At 28.9% G+C, this 12,958-nt stretch overlaps 2 protein-coding genes across 2 annotated transcripts in view; one reads left to right on the forward strand and one right to left on the reverse strand.

Moving 5' to 3' along the window:
* Nucleotides 1-6,416: 6,416 nt before the first annotated feature.
* On the reverse strand, nt 6,417-8,272 carry LOC102578710 (protein SHI RELATED SEQUENCE 3-like). The gene is made up of 2 exons (XM_006360570.2): nt 7,890-8,272; nt 6,417-6,898 (listed from the first exon to the last, which is right to left on the reverse strand). The coding sequence occupies exons 1-2, from the start codon at nt 8,152-8,154 to the stop codon at nt 6,603-6,605; spliced, it is 561 nt and encodes a 186-aa protein (XP_006360632.1). The 5' UTR covers nt 8,155-8,272; the 3' UTR covers nt 6,417-6,602.
* Nucleotides 8,273-11,333: 3,061 nt separating this feature from the next.
* The window catches only part of LOC102579045 (uncharacterized), a 13,685-nt gene continuing 12,060 nt past the window's right edge, over nt 11,334-12,958 (forward strand). The window contains exon 1 of the mRNA XM_006360571.2: nt 11,334-11,739. Coding sequence (XP_006360633.1) covers nt 11,426-11,739 — 314 coding nt within the window. The 5' untranslated portion in view covers nt 11,334-11,425. The remainder of the gene's footprint in view (nt 11,740-12,958) is intronic.

Consider the following 12,958-nt stretch of genomic DNA (forward strand, 5'->3'; position numbering starts at 1 on the left):
TATGTATATATTATATTATATTATATTATATATTATATAAACTCCCTTAGAAAATAAATATAGATTATATATATTATATAGTAGAAAAAATGATTTATTATATTATATTATTATATAGAATATTAATGTCCCATCATAAACTCCCTCTTATATATAAGTAGAAAATAAAATAAAAGCTCTTCAATACAAATTTATTACTACTAATTTTCCTGCTAAAGTTCTAATGTCCATATAAAATTAATAAATTTAAAGAAATGTCTTTATATGTTAGGCATAAAGCCAGATTGGTTCCCCTTCTAAAAAAGTTTGCGGCTCAATCCTTAAAAATCTTTATTTTTTCTTAAAAGAAGAACTAAATAGGGAAGTCATCTAAAAGCAATCGTCCACAATAAGTGGAATTAGCAACCCATCGTTCATGACAAATGGAGTGAGTGACTCACAAAAAAAAGGCAAGTATGTGTTATTAGGGCTGTACGTGAACCGAGTTAGTTTGAATTTTTTAAATATTAAGCCAAATATTTATGTCGGGTTGATTTGATTATGGGTTGACTTTAAAGTTAAAATCAAATCAATCCAATATAATAAAGTTTTTTTTCTTCAATATCAAATTAAGTCAAATCAAATTACTAGTCGGATTTTTTTCTCAGTTTGCGGTTTGGTGCGATTTTTGATACTCGATTTTGTTCATCCCTAGCTAGGGGTCTCAGATTTGAATCTCTTTAGGTACGAATTCGTCTTTATTAGGGAACATTTTACCCCCAATGTGGAAATTCAAATTTAGTCGAGCTCCAATGTAGGTATCAAACATCATCGAGTGATCAGAAATTAAAAAAAAAAGGTTAAAATTTATTGATGATGGCTAGAGTAATTTTTTTTTGTTACAATATATTGATATAATTATAAATGAAATACACATAATATTGGGATTATTGTATAGTGCAAAGAAATGAACTTTGGACCTAACTAAACCTCAAAAGCTAACTCATGAGGGAGGATTGTCCAAGTCCATATAAGAAGATCACTCATCTCGGTAACCACTAATGTGAGAATTTTTTCATTCTTCAACATCCTTCCTCACATCTAGGATTGGACACCTGAAGCTTGGATAGTTTAATTTGGGGATTCAACATCCGGTTAGATAAGTCGTGCTTTCATACCATGTAATTAAATAAGTGGATCTTGGGTCTAACCCAATCCTAAAAGCTAGTCAACAGAGTCAAACCCATCCCAGTCTATAATTTATCGGTGTTGACCCCCTATATTAAATTGTCCATGCACGAGATGTTCAAGGTGTGAGGCGAAAAGTTAACTTATCTCATATCGGTGAGATGAGAAAATGGACCCCCCACCCCATCACCACCTTCATGAGCTAACTTTTTGGATTGGGTTAGACATAAAATTTGTTTCTTTATATATAAAAATATAATATAAAATTACCTAGTTTTTCTGGATCATTTGAACTTCTTCCCGTATTTTGCGCTAGTCTTTAATATTTATCTTTCAAGATAAGGAAAATAATTTTTTTGTAAAGTATAAGTTTATCTCTTCACATTATAATATTTTACAAGTTATGTTCTACAATCTTAAAAATTCTATTTCTTGCAAGCTATACGCTCGATTTTTAAGAATAAAAATTAAAGAGCAAAATGACCTGGGAGGCCCTTGTACTTGGTTTCGTTTGTTAGTTGAACTCTTCTACTCATCGCTTTGCCAAATGAACCCTTAAACTCAATGAAACTCTATTTTTTAAACCCCTCTGACCATTGATCGAGCTTATGTGGCACTGAAATGGTTTAGTTGGACAAATACGTAACCCTACGCGTTTTGAAGCAAGTGAATACAATATTTTTAATTTAAAATTATCAACATTATAAGACAAAATAATAATAATAATAATAATATTTTTTTAAAAAAATACTAAAAAACTCCTTCTTCTTAACTACACCCCACCTCGCCCCACCCCCACCGCCCCTACTCCTCTTCTCTTCTTCTTTGACGTACACATTATCACAATAAAATCATCAAATAAAAAATTGAAATTTTTTTTTTGCAAGAAAATATACCATTCACCATTTTTATAAACTTAATTCTTTAAGATCTACTACTTGAATTTACATATAAATATATTTTTTTCAATTTGAAGTTTTCTTGATATCTCTTTTTATCAAATCAAAATAAATAAAATCATAAAGCATGTTCAAGAATTAATTATAATCTATTATATTTTGTGATTGAAGAAATTTTTGAGTGTGAACTATGAAGAAAGATGAAAATGATGATTTTTGTTTTTGGGATGAAAATGGTAGAAAGTGGGAACAAAAAAGATGAAGTGGGAAGGGAGTGAAATGGTACAAAGAGAGAGAAAATTATATTTTTTAAAAATATGACGTGGTATTTCATGTGTAAAATGAGTGTACTACACGCACACCCATCAGATGAGAAAGGAATCTAAAATATTGTGTTTGAATGAATTTAAGAGTTTAATTGGCAAAATCATAAGTACATAAATTCAACTTACAAATTGAGTAAAGTACAAGAGCCTCTTAAGTCATTCCGCCAAATTAAAGATCAATCTTTTTAAAAAACAAATCGTGCTATTAAAAGATTCTTGCCTTGTCTAGTAGTAGTAAGGTAAGGATATATTCCAATTGATTGGGGGTATCTATCTTTTTTTATTTGGTTAGCGTGAATGTGTCTTTATCATAAAAGGTTATTATGACATGTCACATGTGCAATCCTATCAGCTTTTCGGCTTCTAGTTGTGCAATATTATTATATCATATACAAAATCAATAGATGCCCACACAATGATCTTTTCCATTTAATTACTATTCATTTGAGGATCAATTATTTTCTTTCTTCATTATATTAATCATAGATTATTCCTTTTACATGTATATCCATCAATACCCACTAGTCAATTGCTTATTAGCTAAGGTTTTCTAAATCAGCCTGTCTATATATGTGTGTGTTTGTATAGACATGTGTACTTTTTAATTTATATTATTATAAATAGTTATATTCATAATATAAGTGAAATTAGTTATCGAAAAACGGTGAATATATATATAGGAGGGGTTATTTAAACTTTTATCTATATTTTGTATTGGTCTTTAATTTATGTTACTTATAATACATAGTAATTATTTTTTAACGTGACATACAATTATATTTTTGTATCATAATATCTCATAAGTTATATCTCAATATAATTTCAGTTGCTAAAGAAGTGATTAAGAACCATGAGGTCTCAGGTTCAAAACTCCACGGAGACAAAAAAACACTTGGAGATTCTTAATTTCCATCTGTCCTAGCCTTGGTGGATGGAGTTATCTGGTACCAGCTGTTGTCTGTTACTGGTGAGAGTTGAAATTAGTTGAGGTGCACGAATACTGATCGGGACACCACAATCATATAAAAAATGTAATTTTATGAATTAGGAGTTTTGTTATGTTTGGATTTAACTCATTATAACTACTAAAAATAGGAAAATTCATCCTCAATATGCATAGGGCAAACAAAATGATCTAATAAAATTCATGAGATGCAAGATAAAAGGACCTACATCATGGAGGTGCTTAAGAAAGTAACAACTTAATGAACCCTAACTTATAAGATAGTTACATGCATTAAAAGTTGAAAAAGGATAATACTACTATACCTACTCAATTATTTAACAATGAGAAAATAAAAATACTTTTAACACATGCACAATATAACCTAGGGGTGTACATGACCGGGTTGGTTCGGGTTTTTCAAATATCAAATCAAATCATTTGTGTAGGATTTTTCAACCTCGGGTTTTTTCGGATTTTTTCGGGTTTTTCGGATTTTTGGGTACCTTGGCTATTTTCGGATTTTTCAGATTTTCGAGTTTTTCCATTAAAGTATTCATACAAACATATAATTTACTTGTACTTCAAATATTTCTGTAGTCTTACCAAAATACTACTATCTAAGATGTTTCTTAAAAATATAACACAATATGATATGATTAATGACACTAAAATATCCAACAAAAATAATAAACAAATATTGTAAATTAACAAGTCATAATGAAAATGATCATAATTTAAAAGTACTAAATCATGCTAAAATTAAGTTTAATAAGTATTAGTTACATGACTAAATATTAAAGGAAATTAAAATTAGATTATGTATTTTAATTGTCTAAACCAATGTAAAACTAAAGAACAAATATTCAATATTATTGTCATTCTTAGTGTTGAATTGATTTTCTTTTTGCATTAGTATTAATTTGATTTTGATTTAAGCTTTATTATAATTACCAACATCTGTGGACAATAATTTTTATTGAACCATTCAGAATTCTAAGTATCAAACTTGAAATAATATATTAAAAGATAAAAACTATGAAAAAGTATAAGAAATATTTAAAAATTATATCAAAGTAAATATTTTTATGTATAAAATAAAATTTTAAAATTATATATATAATGTCGGGTTGATTTGGTCTCGGGTTGGTTTTTTTATTTAAAACCAAACCAACCCAAATATAGTTGGGTTTTTTTCAATATCAAACCAATCATTAGTCGAGTTTTTTTTCTCAGTTTAACTCGGTTTGCAATTTAATTCGATTCGATTTTGTACACCCCTAATAACGATCTTCTTTAATCCTTTTTCCTTCTGTAAACTCTGTACACATTTTTTTTAAATATAAAAGAGTGTGAATTTGGGGAAATTTATCAGAATTATGTTGAACTTTATACATACAAGAAGGGGACAAGTGTAGTGATAAGTACTCATGAGTACTGCCTACATTTTCTTGCATATGTCTTTGAATTCCCAATTTAATGAAGCTTAATATAACACGTTAGCTTTTTCAGTAGCATACATTAATACAATTAAAATATGGTCCAAGAGTTATCCTCTAACATAAGAAAAAATAAAAAACAAAAATAGCGGCAATAATATAATTATTGGTACATTAAATTTAGTGCATGATAATAATAAATATAAATATTTATAGTAAACATTTTATATAAATGATGCTTTAGATACAATAATATTAACTTTATTACTATTAAATATCTTTACGACAATAAGTATTACAAGAAAAAATCTATTGTTACTAAAACTCTCTTTTATGGTAGTGTAATAATGTCCATTCATATGGACACATAGCATTGGGTTTGACATAATAAACTGCTAGGGTAAAAGGTTTTACCCCATCAAGTCACTCAAAAACTCTAGATTATTTTACATCGAATATTATGCATTAGTAATTACGTACCTAAACAAAGTAATTGACCTATTATAGTTGATAAATCTAAGTTGTTCGAACTTTGATGCGGACATTTGATACGAATATGGATTTAAAAGTTGGATTCTTCATAATCTAAATTTTAAGATATTTGTACAAAAATCAGTGAAAATTGATTTAAATATATAAAAATAGAGCTATATGGCTAAATTATGAGGCATTATGTGAAAAACTTATATAATATTTCGTGGAGAAAATATTGATCAAGAAGAGATCGAATACAAGAAGAAAAAATAGCCCCCTTGTCAGCTCAATTTTCTTCAGTTTCATTGATATAGCCTTTTGATTTAGGTATTTGCTCCAAATTCCTCCGTTGATTTTGATCAAAGTACTCAAAATTGATTGATTAAATCTGATATAATTCTCATACTCACATCCACAACTATAACCATACATCATATTGTATTGATACAAGTGCGACACTGAAAATAAAGATTCAAGCAACTTAGAATAAAATATATCGATGGCGTTTATAGAAAAACTATATTGTATATAATTTAGATGTTGCCAACACTTAGCCGGCAAAGAAACGGATAATGAGGAGAAAAGTGGCTTTGGAGTTGATAAATAACCAATAAATTTGACATAATTAATTAAGGGAATTCCCTATAAACACAACGTGGCCGCAAGAGAGAAATTCATGAAAAAGACAAACTTGTAGAGACATATCATATTAATTAATTTTTCATACCAAAGACAGATAATTCTTCATTAGAATTCCAAAAAATACAACTATTCCCCTTTCTCTTCTCAATATATATATGCATACACACACACTAGTGTATCTCATTATGTTTATTTTTCCCTTCCTTTTCCTTCTTGTTCAATGTGTATTATTTTGCTTTGGGGTAAATAGCCCTTTTTCTCCTCAAACTTGGTTTATCTGATGCTTGATTGAAGCTTACTTGCAAGCACAATATTTGTATCTTAGTCCTCTCTCTGGACAACCTCTAATCAGAAAAAGAAAATGTATATTCTATATCAAACTTGTAGAATCTCTATATATTCTACACGAAAAAACACATTAAACACAGATCTAATCAAATAGTAATACTACTGTTCAAGAGAAAGTTACAAGATCTATTGGAACACTACACTAAAAGTGTGTTGAATCAAAAACAGACAGTAAACGTCTTTAATATGGACACTTTATTATTCTGTACACTTGGAATGCACATAAAAATATAGCTAGAGATATAAAATCTAATGATCTATAGCTAGCAATATACATATTGCTTAATCCTTCAAAATGAACAACTTTTATAGAGTCCAAACATATCTGACAACATTTTTGAAGAATTCAGCCAATATCCTTGTTTTAAGATGACTTTGGGTATTGGAATAATTGCATACCAGGCATGAAAGTAGGGGATATTGGTGGTGTGAAATTTGCAAGTTGTTGTTGGTGGTGAAAGCCTCTTGAGGAAGTTTGGTTAGGCATATTGTTGTTGCCTTGATCATATAATATCCCTTTAAAAACATGTCCTGCTATCTTCACTGATGTCTGATAGGCATATTGATCAACCACATTATCTACTGAACTTACTCGAACACAACGAAAAATTGCCGGTAAACTCACTTCTGATGGAAGTTCTTCTTCTTCTTCTTCTCCACCTAAAAGTAATTGTAAATAGTGTTTCAAAAATAAATATACATTGATCAATTTTTACACTATTAAACTAGTGTTTGGCCTTTTGAATCAGATTTTTAAAATTTATCTTTAAATATCTGTTTAGTCATGAAATTTGATATACTTTTGAAAAGTCTAAAAACTAGCTCAATCCATATTTGGTGAGAAATTTCACTTCGAATCATAAAGCCTCAATTTCTTTTTTCCAAAAAATGCGTGTTCAAACTTCAAAAACTCAAATTTTCAAGTTATCGTAGCACATAGTGTATCTTAGTTTTTCATCAATCCTTTTATCCCTTATTCTTCAAGAATGAGATCTTTTCAAGTTTGAATTTGATCATTTGAAAATTGGGTTCTAATTAATTCCACTTTATATTTACTATAACATGTATTTTCCATTTCTCTAGTAAAAGAGGATCAAGAAGGACACACTTTTTAGTGTACTTATTATCGTGTGAAGTTACTAATCTCATTTTTGATAAACAATTACATATAATTATTTTTTAAATAATTTGACAGTGCACAAAATTCTTTAACTCCCCAAATGTGTATATAGAAGTTAATTATATAGCTAGTAAAAATTTGGCTTTAAATTTTTTTTCACCAATATTTGTCATAAATTGTAATTACTACTTGAATGTAATTAATGTGCAAGTAGTGTGACTACTCATCCATCGATCTAAAGTTGGATCATATATTGAAGAAATAAGTAAGAATAGTATGTCTAGCTACAATGACAAATCCAAGATTTTTTATTAAATGGTTTAAAATATATGAAGAAGTAAACACACAAATCAGTCAAGTTAACATCTATTATGTACGTACACATTAAAAAATAATTTTAATCATATATAAATAATATAATTTTTCATCCATCTGAACTCCCTGGGTAGTTAGGTATAGCAATAAATTGTACTAGCTAGCTAGGGTTTGATGGTACTAGTATTCATGAAGACATGTATGAATTATAAGTACCTGTTTGTAATAGCGCGTGATTTTCTCTATGTCTTTTAGGGTTTGGTTGTTGAACAGTTGAAATCTGATGATGATGCCTTGGACGCCTAGTAGAGACGGGGATCCAAGTGCTCTTAACATGAGTTTGACATTGATACCCTTGAGTTTTACAACAAGTTCTGCATCTAAAATACAAACAATCTTTCTTTGCTTGATTTCCACAGTCTTCACATCTCTTGTTATTTGATGATGATATAACAATTCCCTCATCTTCTCTCATCATCATACTTTTTCACTTATTCTAACTTTCATTTCACTAATACTATTGGGAGCTACCTAACTTTCTTCTATTCCAAAGAGAGTTTTTTCATGGCTCAAGATAATAGTACTATATGTTGGATGAGTCTTTTCTTCTTTATCAGTTAGAAATGTACCTTTTCATCTACTCCCAATTTTATTTTCTTGGCACCAAAAAGAAAAAAGGGATTTATTATTTTTGGAAAGGACACATACTACGTAGCATGTGGATGTTCCTTTCTAATCCTTCATTAGATTTTGAAGTTTATGAATTTTGAATTTATTATCAAATTTATAGCTCGTTTTACTTATTAGATGATGGAATTAGAATTTATGTATTTTGAATTTATTATCAAACTTATAGCTCCTTTTACTTATTAGGATTTTAATGATTTTTGTAATATAAAAATGAAGTTTAATTAAGTTAAAGTTATTATATCTTCTATCCGGTCAGAATTTGAAGTTTATGAATTTTGAATTTATTATCAAACTTATAGCTCATTTTACTTATTAGATGATGGAATCAGAAATTGAAATTTAAGAATTTTGATTTTATCATCAAACTTATAGCTCCTTTTACTTATTAGATTTTAATGATTTTTAACATAAAAATGAAGTTTAATTAAGTAAAAGTTATTGGATCCAGTGAAACTTGTCTTTGGTATTCATCCAAATCAATATCATACAAATCTTAAAGGTAGTTCGCCCACAAATGGGTGAACTATAATTCTTTTTGTTAAGCCCACTCACATGAATATATATATCTCTTTCTTCCTCACGTGAAGCTATATCTCTTTCTTCAATAGTAATTACTAATTGGTTATTCATTCCACATTTTCTCATTCATCTTCTATTTTTTCATACTTTATATTTTAATTTTTGATGTGTGTATATTCAGTTGAACCAGATGTTTGTAAATGCAAAGAGTATTGTAAAATGAAAACATCGAGGACTCCAAGAAATTCCGATAGTAAGTTTTGGAGTTGTGTGCATTCAAAGGTAAAAAAAATTAAGTTGTCCACTTCAAAATATTTGGATATTCACTTGATTTTTTATTTTGTTATTTCTGAAAAATGATGAATGTGATTGTAATCATTTAAAATTTATCAAATATCAATTTATAAAATAATTAGGATTATATTATTTATGAATATATTAGTCCAAATAAATTATGGATTAATATAATTTGTTAATTATTTAAGTCCAATAAATATGAATTTAATTTAAATTCAAATAATTGATTTGGGCTACAATAAATGAGCCCAGTTTGCTAAGCCCAATGTCATCTCATCCTAGAGGCCCATATTGGTGTCACGTGGCAAATGACATGTCATGCCAAGTCAAACAAAAAAAAGCCAATAGGATCATGACATGTGTCAAAATGACAAATCCGCTCCATAAAACTCTTATGTCATGTCACTTAAATCTGATTGGCCGAAGGGAAATCTGTTCCTATCACAACTCCTATATTCTAAAACTATAAATAGGGGTCCTCATAATTCAGAAAAGTGACCGGAAATTCTAAACAAGAAGTTGGAGAAAGCTCGTGGATCAAACGTCATAGATTTCTCTATAAACTACCAATTTAAGAATTTAAGAATTCAAGTTCAAAAATGATCAAGATCAATACCACCAGATTCAAGAACAAGCTTGAAAGCCCTTGAATTCAAATAAAAGTCAAGATCAAGATAAGGTTCAAGTTCAAGTCCATCGAAGATTCAAGAACAAGCTCCAATTTATGTTGATAGCATAAGATAATTCATGGATCGTACTCTATTATTTAATTTAAAGTAATTTTTCTCTATTTCTTTTTGTCTAATTATATGGTGATGAGGAGATGTAGATGTGGATTCAAATACACGAGTAAATATTGTGTTGCAAAGAGAGAACCACACAAAGAATAGGAAATTAATGAAGAGTAAATGAAAAAAATTGTCAAGAATTCTTAAAACAAGACTTACTTCTGAATTTTTATTCAATTGAGAAAATGGACTACATGCAAACTTTAAAAAAATGCATTTTCTTCTACTTTTTGACACCTGTTGTGTAGTTGAATTTGCAGACATTTGAATTCATAAATTCTGGGACGAGCTAATTAATTTATGCAAATTTGTTTGATTAATTTGTAAATTATACATGTTAAGAATCAACATGGAGTGTATAATGTCATTTCTTCTATTTATTTTCTTTCTTTTTAATGTGGTTTGAGTCAAGTTTTACATTTTCACAAGATTCTCTAAATAAAATTGTAATTGTAATAATAAATAGATACCTATTCATAGTACTTTTTTTTATAAATTATAGTTAATGAGTAATATTATAAAAATTAGCTATAAATTGTAAAACATATACTTATTAGATTAGTTTGTATATATATGTCAAGTGAGATTAGTTTGTATTAGATTAACTTATGTTGTATTTAAGTGAATTTGATCATAATTGATGATTACATTTAAGAAGTTCTATGCGTATTTTCATCTATTATATATATCATTATTTTATGTATATTAAATAATGCTAAAACTATTATTAACAAATTTAAATAATGAAAGAATCAAATCAATAGAATGAAAGAGCATAAATAAATGAATAAAAATTAAATAAAAAAATTGTTGAAGAGCATCATGTGAAGCAACTAAAAACACTCCAAAACAAGTAAAAAATTTACCGCCAGAAAATCTATTGTCATTAATGGGATCAAACTATGCTATGCATATTTGTATATAAAAGTTCATTTATGACTTAATAGTTGATACACTAATTTAAATGATTTTTTCTATATAGACAAGTGTATACAATATATTCGAGCATAAATATAATGTAATTATGTTTTAATATTATTCGCGCATCGCGCGGGCACATATATTAGTAGAATATTTATTTGTTAAAATAGACTAATTATAATAATTAAAAAGTAAATGACCTTAAATTGGTAATTCAAAACATGTGCTCGATTAATTTTCAAATAGATAATATATGATTTTAATATATACTACTAATATACTATACTTAAAAGTTAAAACAATACGTAAGAAAGTGTATTTAAATGTTTCGTCAAATAAAATAGCAAAATAACACCAAAATAACTTTAAAACTATTTTTGATCTTGAAAAGATTTATTTTTAAATTCTAGAAAATTAACCAAGTAATATAATGGCTTAAATCGACGTAAGATAGAAAAACTAATACAAACTGCATAATTCTCCCAACAAAACATTGAAAAAGCCCCAATTTCAGAGCAAAATCGAGAAACCCTAGAAATGATTAGCTCAGTGATGAAGCAAGTGTCGACCATCTTCAATCGACCGAACGTAGCCCTAAATCCACTAAATTGGGAGCTGCAACAATGGCGAGGCATAAGAGTGAAGGTGAGGAACAACAACCTAGACCAAGCACTGTTTTTGATGCAGAGGAAAATGCAGTCTAGCGGAATAGAAAGGCTGATTAAGCGCGAACAGCTGCACCACATCAAGAACTCGGAGAAGCGTGTATTGTCTCGTAAGATCCTTGAACGTAAAATCCGTTCTCAAGAACTCGCTCGGAAGCTCAAATCCATCCTTATCAAAAAAGTCAGGTAAACAAACAAAAGAGTAACTTGTTAATTATTCGATCTATGTGGGATTCATATCCTATTCGAACGAGTGATTGTTGTAGGATGAGTTTTAATCTAAAAGTAGCAGAGGTGGAATGTAAGATGGATATAGAGGATTCATATAGGATATAGCCGAACCCAACTAATTTGTGATTGAGGTGTAGGTGTTGTTTATGATGTTGCTAAAGTAAGCAAATGGTAATGGGAAGACTAGCAATGTAGTGGATTTTATACATGTTACTTTTATTATAAACACAAGCTAGATGGTATGAATTGATTGGCGATTTTGACTAGAATTCACAAAGAAGTTCTATTCCTCAAGGAGATTGGATGGTAGTGTAGGGAAGATTTCTACTGCTCTCAATGGATGGGGTGGGGAACATAGCAAGCTGTTTTTCTAAATATATGTTAATCATATGTTAACTGGCATGAACTAATTATTGATAATGACTAGAATTAGCAGATATAGTTACTTCCCTCACGGAAACATAAAGAAAAAAAATAGAAAATTGAGAACTTAAGTGGACTAGTTTCTGCTATGATGTGTTGAAAATTTACATTTATCTCACTGTAAAGAAGTTGGCTTGGCAATAAGTGGTTGGTTGCATATGGGTGTCTTAGTGTGAGGATGTAGGTTGCTCTACCTTCCGTCCGCGAGCTTCAGTTTTGCTTATGTAAGATGGGTGAAAGTTATAACTGATGTTAGTTGCTAAAGAAGTTGATTGACTCGTTAGGGACCAATCTCCAATTTGTTGTACGTGAATGAAATTATCATGGTTTTTCTGAGTCACTATTTAAACAGGTATGTGCATTTCTAATGTAACATAAGGTGGGGATAAAAGACGTTGACCACTAAAATCTTAATGCACGGCACTAGGGGTGTCAAAAATGAACCCAAACATAGGTAACCCGCCCAGAATTTTAAGGGTTGGGCTCAAGATAATTTGAATTGAGTTCAATCTCAACCCATTCAAATCTAACCCATTTTAAGAGAATCCTCAATTGAGCCCAATTCAATCTCCAATTTCAACCCGCTTTAAAACTCTTTACTAAGATATGTTCCTATTTAAAGGTATGAATTATTATCTATTTAACATCTTTTAGGATTTATCTATCCATTTGTTACTTTTTTATTTTAAAAAAAAATCTTGAGCTGAAATTAGCATTGTGATTATAAAAGTTAAATATCACTATGTTAAAA

The sequence above is a fragment of the Solanum tuberosum genome, unplaced genomic scaffold (genome assembly GCF_000226075.1).
Source record: "Solanum tuberosum cultivar DM 1-3 516 R44 unplaced genomic scaffold, SolTub_3.0 scf00325, whole genome shotgun sequence".
Lineage (NCBI taxonomy): Eukaryota > Viridiplantae > Streptophyta > Magnoliopsida > Solanales > Solanaceae > Solanum > Solanum tuberosum.